At 41.9% G+C, this 18217-nt stretch overlaps 3 protein-coding genes across 7 annotated transcripts; 1 reads left to right on the forward strand and 2 right to left on the reverse strand.

Moving 5' to 3' along the window:
- Positions 1-402: 402 nt before the first annotated feature.
- Positions 403-5585, reverse strand: LOC135508310 (L-threonine 3-dehydrogenase, mitochondrial-like). Its single transcript, XM_064928408.1, has 9 exons — positions 5094-5585; positions 4623-4830; positions 3837-3879; positions 3581-3651; positions 2972-3121; positions 2703-2875; positions 2298-2388; positions 1930-2199; positions 403-1640 (listed from the first exon to the last, which is right to left on the reverse strand). Exons 2-9 carry the CDS (start codon positions 4813-4815, stop codon positions 1495-1497), a joined length of 1137 nt encoding a protein of 378 aa, XP_064784480.1. The 5' UTR covers positions 4816-4830; positions 5094-5585; the 3' UTR covers positions 403-1494.
- A 104-nt stretch (positions 5586-5689) lies between these two features.
- zgc:154055 (uncharacterized protein LOC556036 homolog) lies at positions 5690-12213 on the reverse strand. 5 transcript variants are annotated; one of them, XM_064928404.1, is made up of 11 exons: positions 11482-12213; positions 11064-11147; positions 10479-10587; positions 10179-10304; positions 9163-9333; positions 8564-8781; positions 8242-8403; positions 7208-7349; positions 6726-6946; positions 6415-6566; positions 5690-6218 (listed from the first exon to the last, which is right to left on the reverse strand). In XM_064928404.1, exons 1-11 carry the CDS (start codon positions 11664-11666, stop codon positions 6124-6126), a joined length of 1665 nt encoding a protein of 554 aa, XP_064784476.1. In that variant the 5' UTR covers positions 11667-12213; the 3' UTR covers positions 5690-6123. The 5 variants fall into 5 exon arrangements, with proteins under 5 accessions (XP_064784476.1, XP_064784477.1, XP_064784474.1 ...); XM_064928405.1 differs by having other exon boundaries at positions 9163-9336; positions 11091-11147; positions 11482-12065; XM_064928402.1 differs by having other exon boundaries at positions 9163-9336; positions 11482-12065.
- A 1152-nt stretch (positions 12214-13365) lies between these two features.
- On the forward strand, positions 13366-18141 carry LOC135508311 (protein FAM167A-like). The gene is made up of 2 exons (XM_064928409.1): positions 13366-14196; positions 15715-18141. The coding sequence occupies exons 1-2, from the start codon at positions 13876-13878 to the stop codon at positions 15976-15978; spliced, it is 585 nt and encodes a 194-aa protein (XP_064784481.1). The 5' UTR covers positions 13366-13875; the 3' UTR covers positions 15979-18141.
- The last annotated feature ends 76 nt before the right edge of the window (positions 18142-18217 follow it).

Raw genomic sequence — 18217 nt, forward strand, 5'->3', positions numbered from 1 at the left:
GCGCACTTCGCAGAGTAGGCGTTCCCCAACGGAAATATGCTAAAACGCGCCAATGTGATCACAGTAGCTCGTGCTTGGCTATGCCCACCCCTTGCTTGTTCTTCCCACTGTGATTCACTTGCTCCCATTGAAAACGACAGGCTCTGGTCTATCTTGAGTTAGTAATACAAATATTTGCTGATACTGTAGGCAACATTCGCTCTCAATCAACTGTAGGCCTATGTATCTTTTGCACAAATTATTTATTTGAATTTCAGTCCAACTTAATTGCTAGATTTATGAAACCCTAATATGTATTTCAGAATGATATAGGACTAGATCTGTTCCGTAACACACAGTAGGTTCACCAGTTAGCCTACTACCATAATAAATAACCTGAAAGCAAATAACAAAACAACAGAATGAGCAAATTAAGAGATTTATTCAATTTATGATCAAAAGTACACTGCAATTTTGTTCATTACACACAAATCTTTTTCTAATTAGTTGTCAATTAAAAAAAGGCTTCAATTCTGAATTTATTTGGTACCCAAAATCACACTGACTGTAAAGAAATGTGGAGATGTTTGAAAATGTACTGAAGTTGTGTTGTAAAGGCAGGCCTTTTGAACTTGTTCTCAACTAGCCTACCTGGTTAAATAAAGGTGAAATAAAAATAAAATAAAAATTGTAAACATTGTGGATTTTCTATTTCTTCTGATAGTTGTCTCTATATCTCTCACTGCTCCTGTGTCATTTCACTGTTCCCTCTATATTACCCTAACGCAGCAGGCCAGGAAGGAAATCACTGTGCCCTCTATACTACCCTAATACAGCAGGAAAGGAGGAACATTTCCTATTAGCACTAACTTTGCTGATAACTTCTTTATTAAGGAAAAATGTACTTACTATGACTGTGATATGTGGTTGTCTCCCCTAGCTATGTTAAGATGAATGCACTAACTGTAAATCGCTCTGGATAAGACTGTCTGCTAAATGACGTACTGTAAAAGTAAAATGTAAATGAAACCCCTTGAGATACTGGAAACTGAAGGTAGGGTTATGACTAACTATATGTAAAATAATTTGCCTGAAGCCTATTTCCCCCAGACGTTTAAGGCCTATGTTAAACCTGCTATGATATTAAAATTCTCTATCACATTTAAAACAGAAACTGAAGACAGTCACAACATAAGAGAATGGTTGACAGTATGGTTCCCTGAAAAGAGTAAAGCTGCTATTATGAGAAGGTGCTTGTTGCCTGTTACTATGTGTGGTGTGTGTGTGTCTGTGGTGTCAGTGTCCACTGTTGTGGAAAGTTGAGTGGTTCTGGCTGAAGATGACAGGTTTGAAATTAGTCCCTGGTTTATTGGTGTAATATTATCCTGGTTTACAGAAGAGTCCTGGTTTGGAGATGATGCTAAGGAAAGAGGGTCTGTTGTGATAGGCAGACCCAGGATGAAGCGGACTTAAGGGAATAGTGATTGGTAAGTCACTCTCTGTGGGCGGGACCTGCTAGCTGACTGGCAGTCCGGCGTTGGTCCTCTTGTCACGGATGGAGCTCAGCATGTCTGAGACGAGCTCCTCAAGCCCATATGTCGACTTCCAGCCCCAATCTCTCCGTGCGTTGGAGTCATCAAACCTCACCGGCCAGCTGTCCGCTGCACATCAGGGGACAATCAAGGTCAAGCGTTTTTACATATCACAACTTAAGACTGTATGATGACATCATTCATGACAGGTGACCGTGTGAAAAATGAACATGCAAGGCTTTCAATATTTAATAATAGTAGAAAAATACAATTTATTTATTTATATCTACTCTATACACTATGAAGGAGAAAACTTTCCATATACTTCCGCTATGGCTTATTTCAAATGATACATCTTGAAGTTCAATAACACTACACAGAACGTCAGACACACTATTAGGCTGAACAATGAACATACCAATTGTCTGGCGGACAGAGTCAGGGTTATAGGTGACCTTGAGGTGGGGCAGGTGCTTGCGGATTTCCGTGGCCACTTCCTCAGGGGTGAAGCTCATGGCATCGATGTTGTATGTGCGCAGCGACAGCTGGCATTCCGGGGCCTGCATGAACTCCACAGTCGCACGGTGGCAGTCACCAACATGCATCATCGGCAGACGTGTGTCAGCACGTAAATAGCACTCGTGGTGACCCGTGCTGAGGGCATCGTGAAAAATCTGGACAGCATAGTCTATTGGAGGGCAAAAATGTACACAATATATTGGAATATATCCCTATAATGGTAACATTAATACTTTAATAAATGATTCAATGATAAATATGGGTTACCTGTTGTTCCTCCCCCAGGCTGTGTGTTAGCTGAGATGACGCCAGGATAGCGTAGGCAGCGGAAGTCCAGTCCATACTTGTGATGAAGATACTAATAGAGAGATTTAACACAATCGAAGGTACAGCAAATAACCAGCAAACGCATACTTCACTTAATCTTAATCTGCCGTATCTGCTGTGTTAATGAATTTACTTACTCTCTCTGAAAAAGATAAATGGCAAACGATCTCGCTTTTCTTTCTAGATTCCTCTGTCTATAAGAGAGGACCAGCAGGTTGTGTGTGTGTGTGTGCATGCGTGCAGGAGTGTGCATTAGACAGCGATGCCGTTGCATTATGACTGCATCTACGATGCGTGGGCATGTACAGTATGTATGTTTGTATATGTGAAAATAACAGGTCACACCTCCCCCATCAGTTCGCCATGCACTTTGGACACCCCATAAATGGTGCGAGGCCTCTGGACACACAGGTCAGGTGCAGGGTCACGGGGAGAAGAAGGGCCAAAGGCTCCGATGGTGCTGGGGACAAAGAGACGTAAACAGCTCTCCAGAGCCAGGTCCAGCACATTATGAAGCCCTAGAAAGCACAGCAAAGAGAGAATCTTTAAACAAAAACATACAAAAAGGGTGGTGCCCTGGATACTGTGGTAGCGTGTGTGTGTGTGAAGCTGACCTGTGATATTGATCTTGCGTGCCAGGGCCACATTTGCCTCTCCCACAACACTGAGTAGAGCGCTGTAATGCACCAGCCAGGTGATGCGGTTATTCACCACCAACTCTCTGAGGTTCTTAAAGTCCAACACGTCAGCATACACAAACGGGCCTGAGGGAGAGGAGAAGAGAGACAAAGAGTTTGATAAGACTTTGAGACTTAAAATAGGATTAGTTATTTTGTAAAGGTGCTCACTAACAGAGAACAAACTGTATAAAAATAAAGACAGTTGTACACTATATTTTTTCCCAAAATTGTAATGGGTAAACCAAACCAACATTTCAGGTTTACCCATTGTTGGATATATATATCTCTATATATCTCTCTCTCTCTCTCTCTCTCTATATATATATATATATATATATATATATATATATATATATATATAGAGAGAGAGTGTACAACTTTATTTTTAATACAGTTTATTCTCCGTATTTTGAGCTGAAATGCTTAGGAAACCTAAGGTAGGAGACATGTTCTTTCATGAGGATTTGATAAGCACAGTATGGAGATGTGCATGGTATAGAGATTAAGAGAGAATTGTTGATCAGTCCAACAAAGAAAACGTACCACTTCTGCACACTTCTGGTGGAGGCTTCTTGATATCCGATAGGATAACGTTTTCTGTTCCGTACTGTTTCCTACACAATGATATTCAATTAATTTCTGCAATTTCAGTTCATTCCTGAATTTTACTGGAGTGAACCCCAGAATCCAAACGTTCTATTTGTAGATGTTAAATGAGAATTCTACAATCTGGGGAAGACTCAGGCTATCAACATCTCTTACCCTTTGAAGAAAAGATTGCTCTTTAGTTTTTTCTCACCTCAGGATTTCTGCAAGCCCCACACCTAACTGTCCAAGGCCACCTTTCCATGAAGAGAAAATAAATAATACAATGCAGAATTAATAAAACACACCATCTCAAATGTTAATTTGTATTTGCTCAAAAGGTCTCAAAATTGAGAATATATGGGTGAAAATGTGTTTCTTGTATACAATATCAGAAAAATTGGTCTGGATGTTTTTTCATATTCTGCTCCAACCAGGCTGTGACCTTTTTTTGTTTTCACCAAAGCTTTATGTAGCCTACAGACAAAAACTGTCCTCAAGCTATTATTCTCTCAGTGGTCACTCGTTGGGGCCTTTTTGTCCCTAGCACAGTCTGCTCACAGCCTATTGTAGTGAGGGAAAGTAGGATTGCCACTTACTAAACAGTGAACACAAATCTAAATGACAAAAACGAGATTGACAACATGCCATTACTGTTAAAACATTTAAACAAATGGTTATATTTTCATAAACAAATCAAATGTATTTATAAAGCCATTTTTACATCAGCAGATGTCACAAAGTGCTTAAACAGAAACCCAGGCTAAAACCCCAAACAGCAAGCTATGCAGATATAGAAGCACGGTGGATAGGAAAAACTCCATAAAAAAGCAGGAACATAGGAAGAAACCTAGAGAGGAACCAGGATCTGAGGGGTGGCCAGTCATCTTCTGGCTGTGTCGATTGGAGATTATGAACACATATAAAGCATATATAGCCTATAGTCCATAAAGTGTTATTTGAGATTTTTTTTTAAATACAATTTAAAAAATGGTTTAACCTGTGATGAGAATTCGTGGGTTCTCCGCAGGAGGTAGGTCAATGGAATCTTGACTGTTCCACCGGCTGATCTTTCGGGGCGACCAACTAAAACCCCGGAATGACAAACTACGTGCCCAGCTGCGACAGCCATGGCACAACGAGCCGAATAGTGCTGCAGCGGAGGGCACACAGACCCGCATACCCGATAGCATGTCGAGCTGCTGCCCCTGAGGAAAAAGTTCGATCAAAGACAAGAGTCTATGTTATCAATGTCATCCGTCAAATCAATCTTTCCCAGTAGGAAATTACACCACGTAGGTTATAGACACTATTCATTCTATGGATTTATGTAAATTGACCATGTTAGGTTTAGGCCAATAAGTTAGTTATGTATCATTGTTGTTTAATTTAAAACATAAACTTTATAGTGTTCGTATTGACTGGAACACCACGTGTTATGTATCAGAAGTATTAATAGAAAACATTTTACCTGTGTGCTGACAAAAACCTGGAATCTGTCTCTGTTGATCGTGCCAACCACTTGTTGACCAAAATGAAGCTTTACAGATCGCACAAGCGCTTCCCACACTAGGCTAATAAACTAATTGATGTAAATTGCGCTGATAAAACGTTTTTCGTGGTATTTAACTCTTAGAATTAAAAGATTAGGCTACCCCCCGATTGGTCACTGAATAAGCGCACCGAGCATCCATTGGGTAACTAAATGGCTGAAGAAAGTCATGCTGGGATACGTGGTTTTCCTCGTTATGATGTAAGAACGCGAGAGGTCACGACTCAATTGTAAATTACTACAATATCCAGCCTGCTACGCTATAGGGCCAACATGTGGGCAAACATGCTGACTACCTGCTCACAGAGGATTTGTATTGTTGCAATGTTGAACAGGGCTGCAGTGTAGAGGCTTACGTCAGAGTCAGAGAGGGGATTTAAAAAAAGTGACAAAACGCATAATGCTACTAGCAGGCAAAGGGGAGGGGGGTAGGCTACATTTAAAAGCACATCACACGAGTCCCAGGGTTCTTGGGGTAGATCATCACACTACAAATGTTGGCAATAAATAAGCTATGCAATAAATTACATTCCTTTTAATAAAACGTTTGCATATTGAGTACCTTGACATGTATCAAATTATTCAAAACAATGCTAAAATGTGAAGTGTTTGTAGGTCGAAAATAAAAATACACAATACATTATTAAATTAAAATGGACTTGCAGTGAAAATGCTATAAAAAGGGTAGATACAAAATATATGCATTTCACCATGAGAGAAAAGTATTTAAGAGTGACGAACTTTCACAGTATGCGATGCAATTTGATATTCTTTGGGATGGATGAATACCTAATACCTATTTTTCATGGCCATAGGAGCATAATTGTACCACAAAAAAAGTATTTATCTGTTCTCTTCCTCAACAGTCAATCAACCAGGATGAGTGTCACTGTGTGTTCCATCAGTCCAGTGTGTCACTGTATTTTTCGACCCCACTGTATCAGTGTTTTCAACTTGCCCCACGGCACTCAATGACAAGGTTCCGCAACTCCTCCTGAGCCTTCTCTAGGTGCACAGCATGTTGGGTCCAACGCAGGAACAGACCTGATACACATCCAGACAGAGGAATCTTGGTTGTAAATAAATGTATTTATTTACATGATCTATCATTTTATTGCTTATTACTCATCAATTAAGAAATGAATGTAATACCTATTAAAATTCACCATTTAGCATACTGTATGTCAGAGGGCTGCAGTAAGGGAGAGCAGACTCAGATCTGCTTGTGTTACTAACTCACCTCTCCAGAGCTGCAGGGACTGTGGCTGAATGGAGGGCCAGATGGCCAGCTCAGTGGGCTCATACAGGGGGTTAGAATAATGCTCCCTCTCACTGGGCTTTAGGAGGAACTGGAACAGACAGTGGGTTCTCTCCTTCACCCCTGCAGCACACCTGATGAGAGCGAAAGAAAGAGGGAGAGAGAGAGATGAAGAGTAAGTGGAAAGGTACAGACAGATTGACAGACAGATGTGGATTTAGTGCCGATACACTAAACTCTTGGACAATGACTGTAGATTTAAGGACAGTCTGGACAACGCATGAATGTCTCACCTCTCCTGGTCACTGTTGCAGAGGAATGTGCCATAGTCTGAGGCGTAGACCTCCATGGCCAGACGCAGCAGCAGAGACTCAGAAAAGCCCATGGCCAGAGGGAACTGTCGGGCCAGCTGCCACACACAGTCCAGCAGCAGCACGAACACTGGAGCCTCCAGCCTCAGACGGGCATGGGAGTAGGCTGAGTGGGCACAGCGCTGCTGGAACGGGTGACCTGCCTGTGGAAAGGGAGTACACACACACACACACACACACACACACACACACACACACACACACACACACACACACCTCAACAGATCAAATAACACACACACTGAGATAAAAACATACACACAGCTTCAGCTAGTATAGCTAGTTAGCCATTAAATGTACACAGGACTAATGTACACATTACCAGCTCTCAATCTACAGTATATGAGAGTTTGAAAATAGTTGTAACATAAGGAGGTAGCGTGTGACTATTTTAGGGGTCTCACCAGTAGCCACTCCCTCTCTAGGAGGCCCAGGAAGCCGGCCAGTGTGCGTGTGTTGGGGTCCAGGATGAGCTGGGCCAAAGAGCTCACCAGAAGGGTGGCATCTGTGCCCTCTGAGCCATGGACTAGAACAGAGTGGCCATCCCTGGCCAGAGCACCATAGAGGATTACATAACATAGAACAATGTTACACGTAAACAAGATATTACACAATACAGGAAACAAAACAGCACATCAGCAATAAAAACAAAAAGCAAAACAACACGCATTATGACTCAGTGTAACACTATGCAGCAGTGTTCAAATAAAATTTTCAAGAATTGTTTCAGAATGCAATGGCATCGGCATTTGATAGTGTGGTATACCAGATCAGGAGAACAAAATGACTTGAGTTCCTGTACGTTACCACAATCACACCACTAGTAGTTAATTATGAAACATACACAAGAGCCTTTCCTTTTCCCAGAGAGTTCTTTTTTCCTGTCCGCACGAGAACCCTGCTGGCTGTATGGACGGGGACAGTATATCCGGAAAGAGCAATGATTCCGTGAAAGAGTATGTTACAAGTCCCTGATGTCTCTCTGGGAGAAGATCCTTGCCCTGAGCATGTTTACTTTATTGTCCAGGGATTGAACATTAGTGAGTAATATACTCAGAAGCGCTGGATGGTATGCACATCTCCTGAGTCGGACTAAAAGCCCACTCCATATTCGTCTTCTAATTCGGCGGCATCTTGGAGCAGCCCGTTACACGATGATGTACGATTATTAAAATAAATAAATAATTAACTTAGCAAGTCAGTTAAGAACAAATTCTTATTTACAATGACGGCCTAGGAGCAGTGTGTTAACTGCCTTGTTCAGGGGCAAAAAGACAGCCTTTTACCTTGTCTGCTCGGGGATTCGATCTACCAACCTTTCGGTTACTGGCCCAACGCTCTAACCACTGGCCTACCTACCGCCCCAACCACTGGGCTACCTACTGTCCCATTCTGAAAACATTACATTTAGGGTTATGAGAGTAGAGTGCACATCTACCTCTCCACACACTCTGCCAGTAGGCCTGCTGTGGCCAGGGCAGTGTGGACGTGAGAGAGCCATTTGGAGTTCTCCAGCTTGCTGAGCCAGCGATCCACACTGTGGGAGTGATCCCCACAAGCCTCCACCAACTTTATCAGACTCTCCTGGAGCACCTTCCCCCTGGGGACACACACACAAACACACAAATATAACTATTCAGCCAACAGGCATAGAGCTCCAAAAAAGGGGTTGGTTAAAGCAGAAACACCCTGGGAACTAGGTTAGACATACGTAGCCACAAACAAATGAAAAAAACTCAGGCAAACACACAGACAGACACCTTTCCAGTTGACGATGCAGTCTCTTCCAGCAACTGTAGCTAGATTTAGATTCAAACCCGCCCCCTGTCATCCTGGCCTGCTGAGCCTGTTGGTTGGAGCGGGTATCAATGATGTAACCCAGCCCAGAGCCGTCAATCACCGCCTGGAGGAGGAGCTCGTCCTCTCTGCAGCGCTTCCTATTGGCTCCTGTCAGGGGTTGGCTGCTGCGCATGATGACCTGGGAAACACAATTTTGCTATTTGATAAAGAAGGGTTCCCGAGTGGCACAGCGTTCTAAGGCACTGCATCTCAGTGCTAGAAGCGTCACTACAGACCCTGGTCTGATCCCAGGCTGTATCACAACCGGCCGTGATCGGGAGTCCCTAAGGGTGGCGCACAATTGGGCCAGCGTCGTCCGGGTTAGGGGAGGGTTTGGCTGGGGTAGGCCATTATTGTAAAATAATAATTTGTTCTTAACTGAATTGCCTAGTTAAATAAATAAAACATTATTTAAAAAAACATCTAATGTCAAACAACATTAATTACTGTACATTGTAGTGACATAAAAGTATTTGTGTGTGTGACTAAGTGCATATGTGTGGATCCATGCGTATCTCACCATGCCATTTTTCCTGTGGTAATAACAGAGGACAGGGAAGCGGCCCCCTTGTCTGAACTTGGCCACCTTCACCAATGTCTCATCGTCTATGGAGTGAGGGACAATAACAGCAGGGGGGTAGGAGGGACACACAGAGTAGTCCTTGTTCACATGACTCAGTCTCCACCTGTCCTGCTGCAGAGAAGGAGAGAAGATAGGAAGACACAACACAGATCAATAGGTACATATTGGTCACTGTTAAAAATAAGGGTGATTTGCAGTTCTACAGTATAAAGAACCCTTTTGAGGGCCATATATGAAGCGAGCCATTGAACCCTTTTTGGTTTTAAATAGTATGATTTCTTATAACAGTGCCCACACCCACTATCTTGATTCTAATAGGGTCTCTTGACATAGCGATCCCCAGGTTATGTGTTTTAGAACTAGAGTAAATTCCCCATGACAAGAGCTCCACAGGAAGCTGACTAATATATATATATATATATATATATGAGCATGGATTCATGTTGTTTCTCACATGTATTGTTCACACAGTCATAATGCAATAAGTGGAACCACATGTAATCGGCTGCAGGGCTGGTATTGCGGCCCCAGCAGGATTGATTTATCTGAATCTTGACCCTTCCGTTTGGTATCCCCAGTGAAAAACCCAGCAGCGTTACAGTTCTTGACACAAACCGGTATGCCTGGCACCTGCTACCATAACCTGTTCAAACGCACTTAAATCTTTTGTCTTGCCCATTCACCCTCTTGAATGGCACACATACACAATCCATGTCTCAATTGTCTCAAGGCTTAAAAATCCTTCTTTAACCTGTCTCCTCCCCTTCATCTACACTGATTGAAGTGGATTTAATAAGTGTCATCAATAACGGATCATAGCGTTCATCTGGATTCACCTGGTCAGTCTATGTCATGGATGTTTTGTATACTCTTAATGTTTGTGACGATTAGCTCTGATTGTTGCATTTACTCTAAAACAACAGGACATCTGTGTGTGTTTGTGCTGCACTCACTAGCTCCTCCATTTGAGCGTAGTTCTGTTCAGGCGATGAGAGGCCCCACTGGTCCTGCAGACTGAGTTTAAGCGGTCTGTAGAAGAATGGATACATATCGGACACAATGTCCAGAGAAGAGAGATACTAGAGAGAGAGAGAGAGAGAGAAAGAGAAAGAGGCAAAAAGTTACTGACTAGTCAAAACAAAAAGCAAAACACTAATTGTAATGTTGTCTAACCTTTATGACTGTAATACTAGTTTTTACATGCTGGGTATGTATGTACAGCCTGTGTGTATTCTACCACCCTGCTACTGTACCTCAATGGAACGGGCAATGTTCAGGCACTCCTCCATGCCTGGAATGTCCAGCTGCAGAATACACAGGTCCTTACACTTGAGGGTGATTGTTCCAGAGGACACGGAAGGCCTTCATATGAAATACACACACATCATTATAGGGCTTCTGTCCAACCCCACATATTACCCTCAACACTCCCCCTCAGGGTTCCATGATCTTGGCTGCCTCCCCTCCAAAAAAACATTCAAAAAAGCAAGTCCAACCCAACCAGCTGGTGGGAGTGGAGATTCTCTCAGAGAAAGGATGTGAGGCCTGCATTTCCCCTCTATATCAAATCTTTGTCTGCACTACACCTCCAAATGTACTGTCTGAACCAAATTCATAACTGTAGTAAATGAGCACCGAAATTCCTGCATTTGGTTCTTCACAGTTCATGACACAAAGCATATGGAGATATTCAAAGAGATGGCATGTGAGACAGAGCTTGAGCGAAGGTGGGATTGGTTATTATTCCTGCAGCATCAGAATCCTGTTATTTTCGCACATTGCTGCACAGGATATGGATAGCAACACACTGCAAAACGCACAAACACACACAGACTCACACGCAAGGTGTCACACTTATGTCCAACCTTTGACTCTGGCCTGTACTAGAGAAGAGACTGGAATAGCCCAACAGGTTTTCCACACTGGGCAAGGAGGGAGAGAGACAGCGAGAAGGATGGAGGGAGAGAGACAGCAAGATGGGTTAGTGAGACATGTTTATTAACAGGCTACACAGGCACCCTGACCCAACATTCAGACTGATGTAGGCTGGGAAAATGTTAACATGATAAACACTTTATTAGTAACTATTAGTTTCCCCCAATGTGACAATTGGCTGTCAGCACATTGACATATGGGGTTCAGGCAATATGGCAGCAGTTCTCTATAAGGCTATATGGTCCATCATTACACCTTTGAATATGACATTTAAATACTTTAGTTGAAAAAGCGGCTACGTATTGCCCTCACTCCGTTTACCTTTTCTCTATGGCATCGATGTTTCTGAGAAGTAACAAGACCATCCGCGAGCTGTCTCCATCTCTGTTAGAGAAGAGCAGGTGGTGGCCAGTGACACATAACGTTCCTTGCATCGGTGGATGAAACGGCCGTCTCAGAACTACATCTTCAACGTTCGCCGTCTTTATGTGCTCTGAAAACTCCATCGCATCAGCGCAAGATGACAAGAAGCGGACGGGAGATCCAAGTCGCGCGCGCCAGAAAAAGTATTCCGTTTATTTTCCTCTTCTAGATTTTGTTTAGGCTACTTATCTGAATTATTGAAATTAAACCACTTATTCTTGTCCCATGGAAAAGGGGCGTGACACGGTCCAAATGTTGACTGTAGCTTGCTGTAACTACAGCTAGGTGAAGTGTTTGTTTGAAGTTAATAACATCTTCATAGCAGTTATTTCCTTTCGTTTTCTCATTAACCCACCCTTCCCGTGGGGACACCTCTTTAAACCATACTTGGCTGCTTTCCAACCAGCCCCTGAAATGTGAAAACATCTTGTGGTTACAAAAGAAGGAAGTGAGCGTTTCCTGAAAGCAGTGGTGAGAGAACACAAAGTCAAAGATCCTATCTATAAAGGGGCAATTCATTTCAAAATGCCTATTAGTGTGTAGCCTAATATTGGGTTTGCATTTTGTAGATAATCTTGCCTAAAAAAGGTCATACAATTCATACTCGGTTCATATTCATACCCAGTTCATGATAAGATAATGGTATCGTCTGCATCTAGTCAGTCATTATAGCGTATCCACAGGGCCCTGGTACCTGCTGGCGCCTGAAGAACTGACCATCTAAAGACAGCAAACCTCACCACTAGACCATTGGAGTTGAGTATGTATATAAATCACATGCTAGATTTTTTTGAGTGAAATCAGCTGCTGACTGATTTCTGTCTCTTTCAAACTGTTGTTGAACCGTACCAGACTAGTTAGTTTACATTACTCATTGATTTGATTTAGTAGCCTCTGCTTCCAACCAAGTAGATGCTACTCTAGTAACTTCAGGTCACTAACCTAAAGCAATACCCTTCTCATTTCCTGTGTGTGACCTGCATTTCCTGTGTGTGACCTAGTCTTTGATTTAAAAAAAATATATATATATATCATCTGGAGATCAAGTAATAGGTGAGTAAATGTTTACACTCACATATTGTCTAAAACATGCAGCATATTGCTATCCCATCCATCTTTCCAGCCCATTATTGGGCAATTGACCAGAAGTGTGTTCGAAAATTAACACTAGATGGAGGCATTGCCTCAAATTAAGACATTCCAATCCCTATTTCCAAGGAGTTTGTCTGTCAGGAAGACCATTAACTAATTACATGATGTTGTGTATAGCTACCTGTACCTGCCCTATTAAACATGGAATGGCCACACCACAGTATTATCTGATCAAATCTAATCAAATAACATATTTTAATCACAAACATTCCATATAAACCCTAAATGTATCGAGGAGCCATCTTATAATGATTCTCAGGTACTTTTGTATACTTTTTAACCAGTAGTTCTGAAAGTAGCACTCAGGATACAAAAGTAGTCCCGAAAATTGCATACTGTGTCACATATGTGCAGATATGTGCACCAGGTCATTGCTCTCACTCGCTTTCTCTCTATGCTGTTTCCACTGAGCCATTGGGCCCACACTGCTACCTTATTGGATAACACTGGACAGGCCTCTCACTAGCTTTCACTCAAATGTGAGGGGCTGAAGCTAATTTCCTAGAACTGGAATTGCTAGGGGCAGGCCCAGGTGGTGGGAAATGTAGGGAAAACAGCTTCAAGATAACAGTTGCTTTCAAACTAGGGATTTTGTGGCTAATTGAGGTAAGACAGTAAGTCTGCTCATAGATAATGCATTTATGAACTACACATCCTGCCCAAAGCGGGAGTTTTCAAAAATACTTTTTTAGTCACTAACGTACAGGAGCATGTCTTTAACATAAAAGGTTTAAGAGATATGGCTAAATCAATTTCATCCCATTGCAATTTAATGTTTAAGGAATTTAGAGGGGACATTATACAAAACCTTTGAACCTGCACCTGTGTGCTGCCATAAGTGGACACAGAAAACTATTTATTTCACCTTAGTGTGGTCAGGTGGATAACATGAGGGAGGCTACTTGCATGAACTACACCTCTTCTCCATAATGGATATGGGAGGCCACTTTTGCTTCTCCTTATCATTCTATAAATAAAGGATCACCAGTACACTCCAATCTACAACTGGCAAGCCCAGTGACAGTACACTTCATGTGCTTCTAGAGGCATCGTGCTCTGTGAATAACTCATTCCAACCTTTTTGCAGCCTCTGAAATGTCTTTTTACGGAGATCCTTTTTAAACATCTAGAGCACTTGCAATGGATTTTAAAGAGCTGGGAGGTGATGATTACCCCGACGGAGATACTGATGGAGAATCTGAGGATTTGAACAATGTGAAAGCACTTACCGAAAAACTAAAGCTACAAACCCGCAGACCATCATACTTTGAATGGCAGGAGCGCTTGCAGAGCCAACCATGGAAGGAGAAACCGAATGGTTCAAAAAATGGCCAAGAGACTGCAGAGAAATATGTGCTCTTGCCTGAAATTATTCGGGATGAGAACTCAGATCTAACCATCCGCAACATCTGTGGCTTCGATACCATTAATGACGCGTTGGAATTTCTTAGGAAAGAGTTGGTGAGCACACATTTTTTTGAATGCCGAAATTTTCTCCAACTCTGACACGGTTATTTGTACATGGACATGTTAGAAATTAATTAGGCTACACTATCTCTGCATTTCCTAGATATGTAGAATACAACGAAAATATTATAGTACATATGCTTAAGCAGTGGTGTGAAGTACTTAAGTAAAAATACTTTAAAGTACTACTTAAGTCGTTTTTGGGGGTATCTGTACTTTACTTTACTATTTATATTTTTGACAACTTTTACTTTTACTCCCCTACATTCCTAAAGAAAATAATGTACTTTTTACTCCATAAATTTCCCCTGACACCTAAAAGTACTTATTACATTTAGAATGCTCAACCAGGACAAAATTAGGACACTCTTATCAATATAACACTTTGTTATCCCTACTGCTGTCACGCCCTGGCCTTAGAGAAGCTTTTATTCTTTATTTTGGTTAGGCCAGGGTGTGACTAGTGTGGGCATTCTATGTTCTATGTTTTCTATGTTTTTGTATTTCTTTGACTTTGGCCGGGTATGGTTCTCAATCAGGGACAGCTGTCTATCGTTGCCTCTGATTGAGAACCATACTTAGGTAGTTCTTGCCCACATGGGTTTTGTGGGTAGTTGTTTTCTGTTTTGTGTCTGCACCAGACAGAACTGTTTTGGTTTCATTTAGTTCTTTTGTTGTTTTTGTCATTCAGTGTTCTGTTCTATTAAATAATCATGAACACTTACCACGCTGCACTTTGGTCCTCACCTTCTTTCACCAACAGCAGTTACAACTGCCTCTGATCTGGCGGACTCACTAAACACAAATACTGTGGTTGTAAATGATGTCTGAGTGTTGGTGTGCCCATGTCTGTCCGTAATTAAAAATTATAGTAAAATCGTGCCTCCTGGTTTTCTTAAAATAAGGAATTGGGTGTATAGCACTTACTTTTACTTTGTACTTTTACTTAAGTACTACGATTGAATACTTTTCCTACCACTGTACTTAAGTGCAAAAAAACAGATACTTTTAGACTTTTACTCAAGTATGACATTTTAGTACTTTTCCACCAGTGTGAATAAGACGCAGTGCAACTATTTGGCAAACGTAACTACCAGGTAGTTACACTGGTTTGGCTTCCTCATGACGCACACGTGCCAGAGCGTAGAGTCTCTGTGCTAGATGCCACTGTTGTGTGACGGAGAGATTTATGGGAAATAATCGTGCTTTCACTGTTTAATTTTGCTTGAATGCTTGTCTGACTCGAGCAGGACTTTGTGCTATCTTTGCATCCAAAATAATGCAAACATGCTTAAACAATAGGGACCTTGTGTTAATTTCAGAGTTGAAAAATCCCCAAATAGAAAGGCAAATATTTTTTCACATAGATCTTGTGTCAGTATCATTACACATCAATAGCACCCACTAAATGCAAAAACCTAATCCTGGGGTCCGATTGCTAGAATTTTATATTTGATGACTGATTTCTCCCCATTCTCTCTCATCTCTCTCCTTTCCGCCTGCCATCCTCAGAGGGAGATGCGGTTCCAGGACAACCGTCTGGCTCGGCAGCTGATCCACCTGCGTGTGGAGATCCACCGGCTGAAGGTGGAGCAGGTGTGTCACCGCCACAAGGAGATGCTGGACGACGCCACCTACGAGCTGAAGGAGTGTGGTGAGGAGTCTGACCTGCTCTGTGACATCCCCATGAAGGCTGCCTTCGCCCTCTCCACCCCCCTCAAACACCTTGGCCTCACCAAGATGAACATCAACTTCCGACGCTTCTCCCTCTGTTAAAACATATTCCACCCTGTGAGGATGGATTTGCTGAATTAACACCTCTGTCTAATCTACGCAGGGTAATCAGGGGTGTTTCACTGCAAAGGTTTCTATTATGACACGAGAGGGAAGACGAATGGCTGGAAGAGTGTGCAGACAGTAATTAGCCAAGTGGGAGGAAATGGAAATGACTCCTTTGATTTGTGCCCCAGCCCTGAATTGAGAGAGATAGATACAGGCCTCCATAGTAAAGCCCTGTAAGGGCAAAACACAAACCCATCCCATAGCAGCACCTTTCTACTGTACCTCAGGGAAGGTGCTGACTGATAGGTCAGAGTAGACAGGGAAGATAGTGATGAGGTGAGGTTCTGGGATGGAGCTGGTGCGAGTCTGGATCGCCATGGTGTCAGATATATTGCACTGTACAAAAGCAATAGTTAAGATGACCCTCTGATAGAATGAATAAGACTGCCATGATGGTGAACACAACTGTAACTAGAGATGTCTCTTGAGAGTTGCAAAGGGGAATTGTCTTTCTTCAGATGAAGAAAAATCTACCACAGCACTAACACACACTAACTTGATTTCCATACTGTAACCCCAGCCCAGGAGCAAGTATATATAAGACACTAGTCACATCACTAGGGACGTTCCCAAACTCTGTTGAAGGCCCCCCACCTCTGTGTTGGCAGAATCCCAGACTGCAGCCCACAGGAAGCTGGAGGTCACATTCCAGCATTCTTTAACCTCTTTAGGGAACAAAAATAAGGACCCCCATGGGGTCATGGCTTCAGTGATATGACATAATTGAATTTCTATGTCCTATGTACTCCATGCATTTTATTTTCCATTAGATGAAGACAGATCACAGTCCAATCTGACAATGTTGTGTCAGATTATCAGGGTTGAGTTTAGATGTGTTTAAAAATATTGTTCTCAGGAAGAGAGATAGGAGGAAAAACTGAAAGTATCTTGGGGAAATTAATAGGGAGTTAAATTTGGTGGGTTTTTATCGATGTTTGCTGAATATTACCCAACAAAGTTGTAATACATTAAAATGTAGATTTGTAAGTGCCTTATGTACAGAGTTTTCACCTATATAATGCAGGAATATGTTATAGTTATCATTTAATCTGGGAGGGAAATATAAATGATTGGAGACAGAGCTGTTCTTTCAAGATGCTTGTTAAAAGTTTTTTTGTTTGCTATAAACTCACATGTAAAAAGGCAACAAACTTGAAATTGAAAATAATGTTTTTTTTATTTGTCTGTCAGTCTGTCTATCCATTAGAGAACTGGTTAAATGACCTCTGTCATTACCTGTGACCTCACTGAGTGCTCATTTAGCTGTAACCTTTCACATCCTGAAATTCCATTAATGCCCAGTTTCATCTTTCAACTGCATCAGGCATTCATCTTTTTAAAAGTATGTGGTATAGGCTTAATTGATCAGAAAACCCCTTCAAGGTCCAATGCAGCCATTTTTTATCTCAATATCAAATCATTTTTGGTTAACAATTAAGTAACAACAATTGGTAGAGCCCCACCAGCCAAACCCTCCCCTAACCCGGACGATGCTGGGCCAATTGTGCGCCATCCTATGAGGCCACTCAGGAAGTCTTTTCAAACAGTTCTTACACCATGAGGGCAGTTGTCATCATTTTCACAATTTCACATTATTATACCAACCTCATAGTGTGAAAACATAACTAAAACACAGAAAATTCACATTTTTGACTGCACTGGGCCTTTAAGGGGTACAAGCATAAATTGATGAGTTCATAACCATGTCAAGTTGTTATCAATTATTGTACAAAATGGGTACATATACAAGCTGTGTGAAGTAGACGTGATATACTAGTTTAAGAGATGACCTCATGTATGACGTGAGAGAGAGGGAGAAAGAGAGAGAACCAGGCCAATTGGAACCATTGTAATGAATGACAGGATAAGTACAGGGTACACAGGGTCTCAGGTAGTACCTTGAGGCCTGGTCCTTCATTGAATATTCTCATGTCATTTCCTGTGTAATGTGGCTTCTATTTCTAGTGTCTCTCACCTATGCTGTTTCCATTTTTTCATAAAGACCAACTGAACTGCAGCTAAGATGGTTTTCTCTGTCCTCACTCCCCTCATATGCACTGTTAATCAACTAATAAACTGATAGCCCTAAGTACGTTATATCTTGACTGTTTCATCATTTTTTTTATCCTCCAGGCTAGGGTAGGCTTACACAAGTTCATTTCCTTTGTCTGCA

The sequence above is a fragment of the Oncorhynchus masou genome, chromosome 21, assembly GCF_036934945.1.
Source record: "Oncorhynchus masou masou isolate Uvic2021 chromosome 21, UVic_Omas_1.1, whole genome shotgun sequence".
Taxonomy (NCBI): Eukaryota; Metazoa; Chordata; class Actinopteri; order Salmoniformes; family Salmonidae; genus Oncorhynchus; species Oncorhynchus masou.

Coding starts and splice junctions, on each gene's coding strand:
- LOC135508310 (XM_064928408.1), bottom strand. CDS start 4,815: ATGCTATCGGGTATGCGGGTCTGTGTGCCCTCCGCTGCAGCACTATTC. Junction 3,122..3,580: donor ACCAGAAGTGTGCAGAAGTG/GTACGTTTTCTT, acceptor CCTCTCCCTCAG/GCCCGTTTGTGTATGCTGAC. Junction 2,876..2,971: donor ACGCAAGATCAATATCACAG/GTCAGCTTCACA, acceptor TGTGCTTTCTAG/GGCTTCATAATGTGCTGGAC.
- zgc:154055 (XM_064928402.1), bottom strand. CDS start 11,666: ATGGAGTTTTCAGAGCACATAAAGACGGCGAACGTTGAAGATGTAGTT. Junction 11,148..11,481: donor ATCGATGCCATAGAGAAAAG/GTAAACGGAGTG, acceptor CTCCTTGCCCAG/TGTGGAAAACCTGTTGGGCT. Junction 6,947..7,207: donor TAGAGAGGGAGTGGCTACTG/GTGAGACCCCTA, acceptor CCCTTTCCACAG/GCAGGTCACCCGTTCCAGCA.
- LOC135508311 (XM_064928409.1), top strand. CDS start 13,876: ATGGATTTTAAAGAGCTGGGAGGTGATGATTACCCCGACGGAGATACT. Junction 14,197..15,714: donor AATTTCTTAGGAAAGAGTTG/GTGAGCACACAT, acceptor TGCCATCCTCAG/AGGGAGATGCGGTTCCAGGA.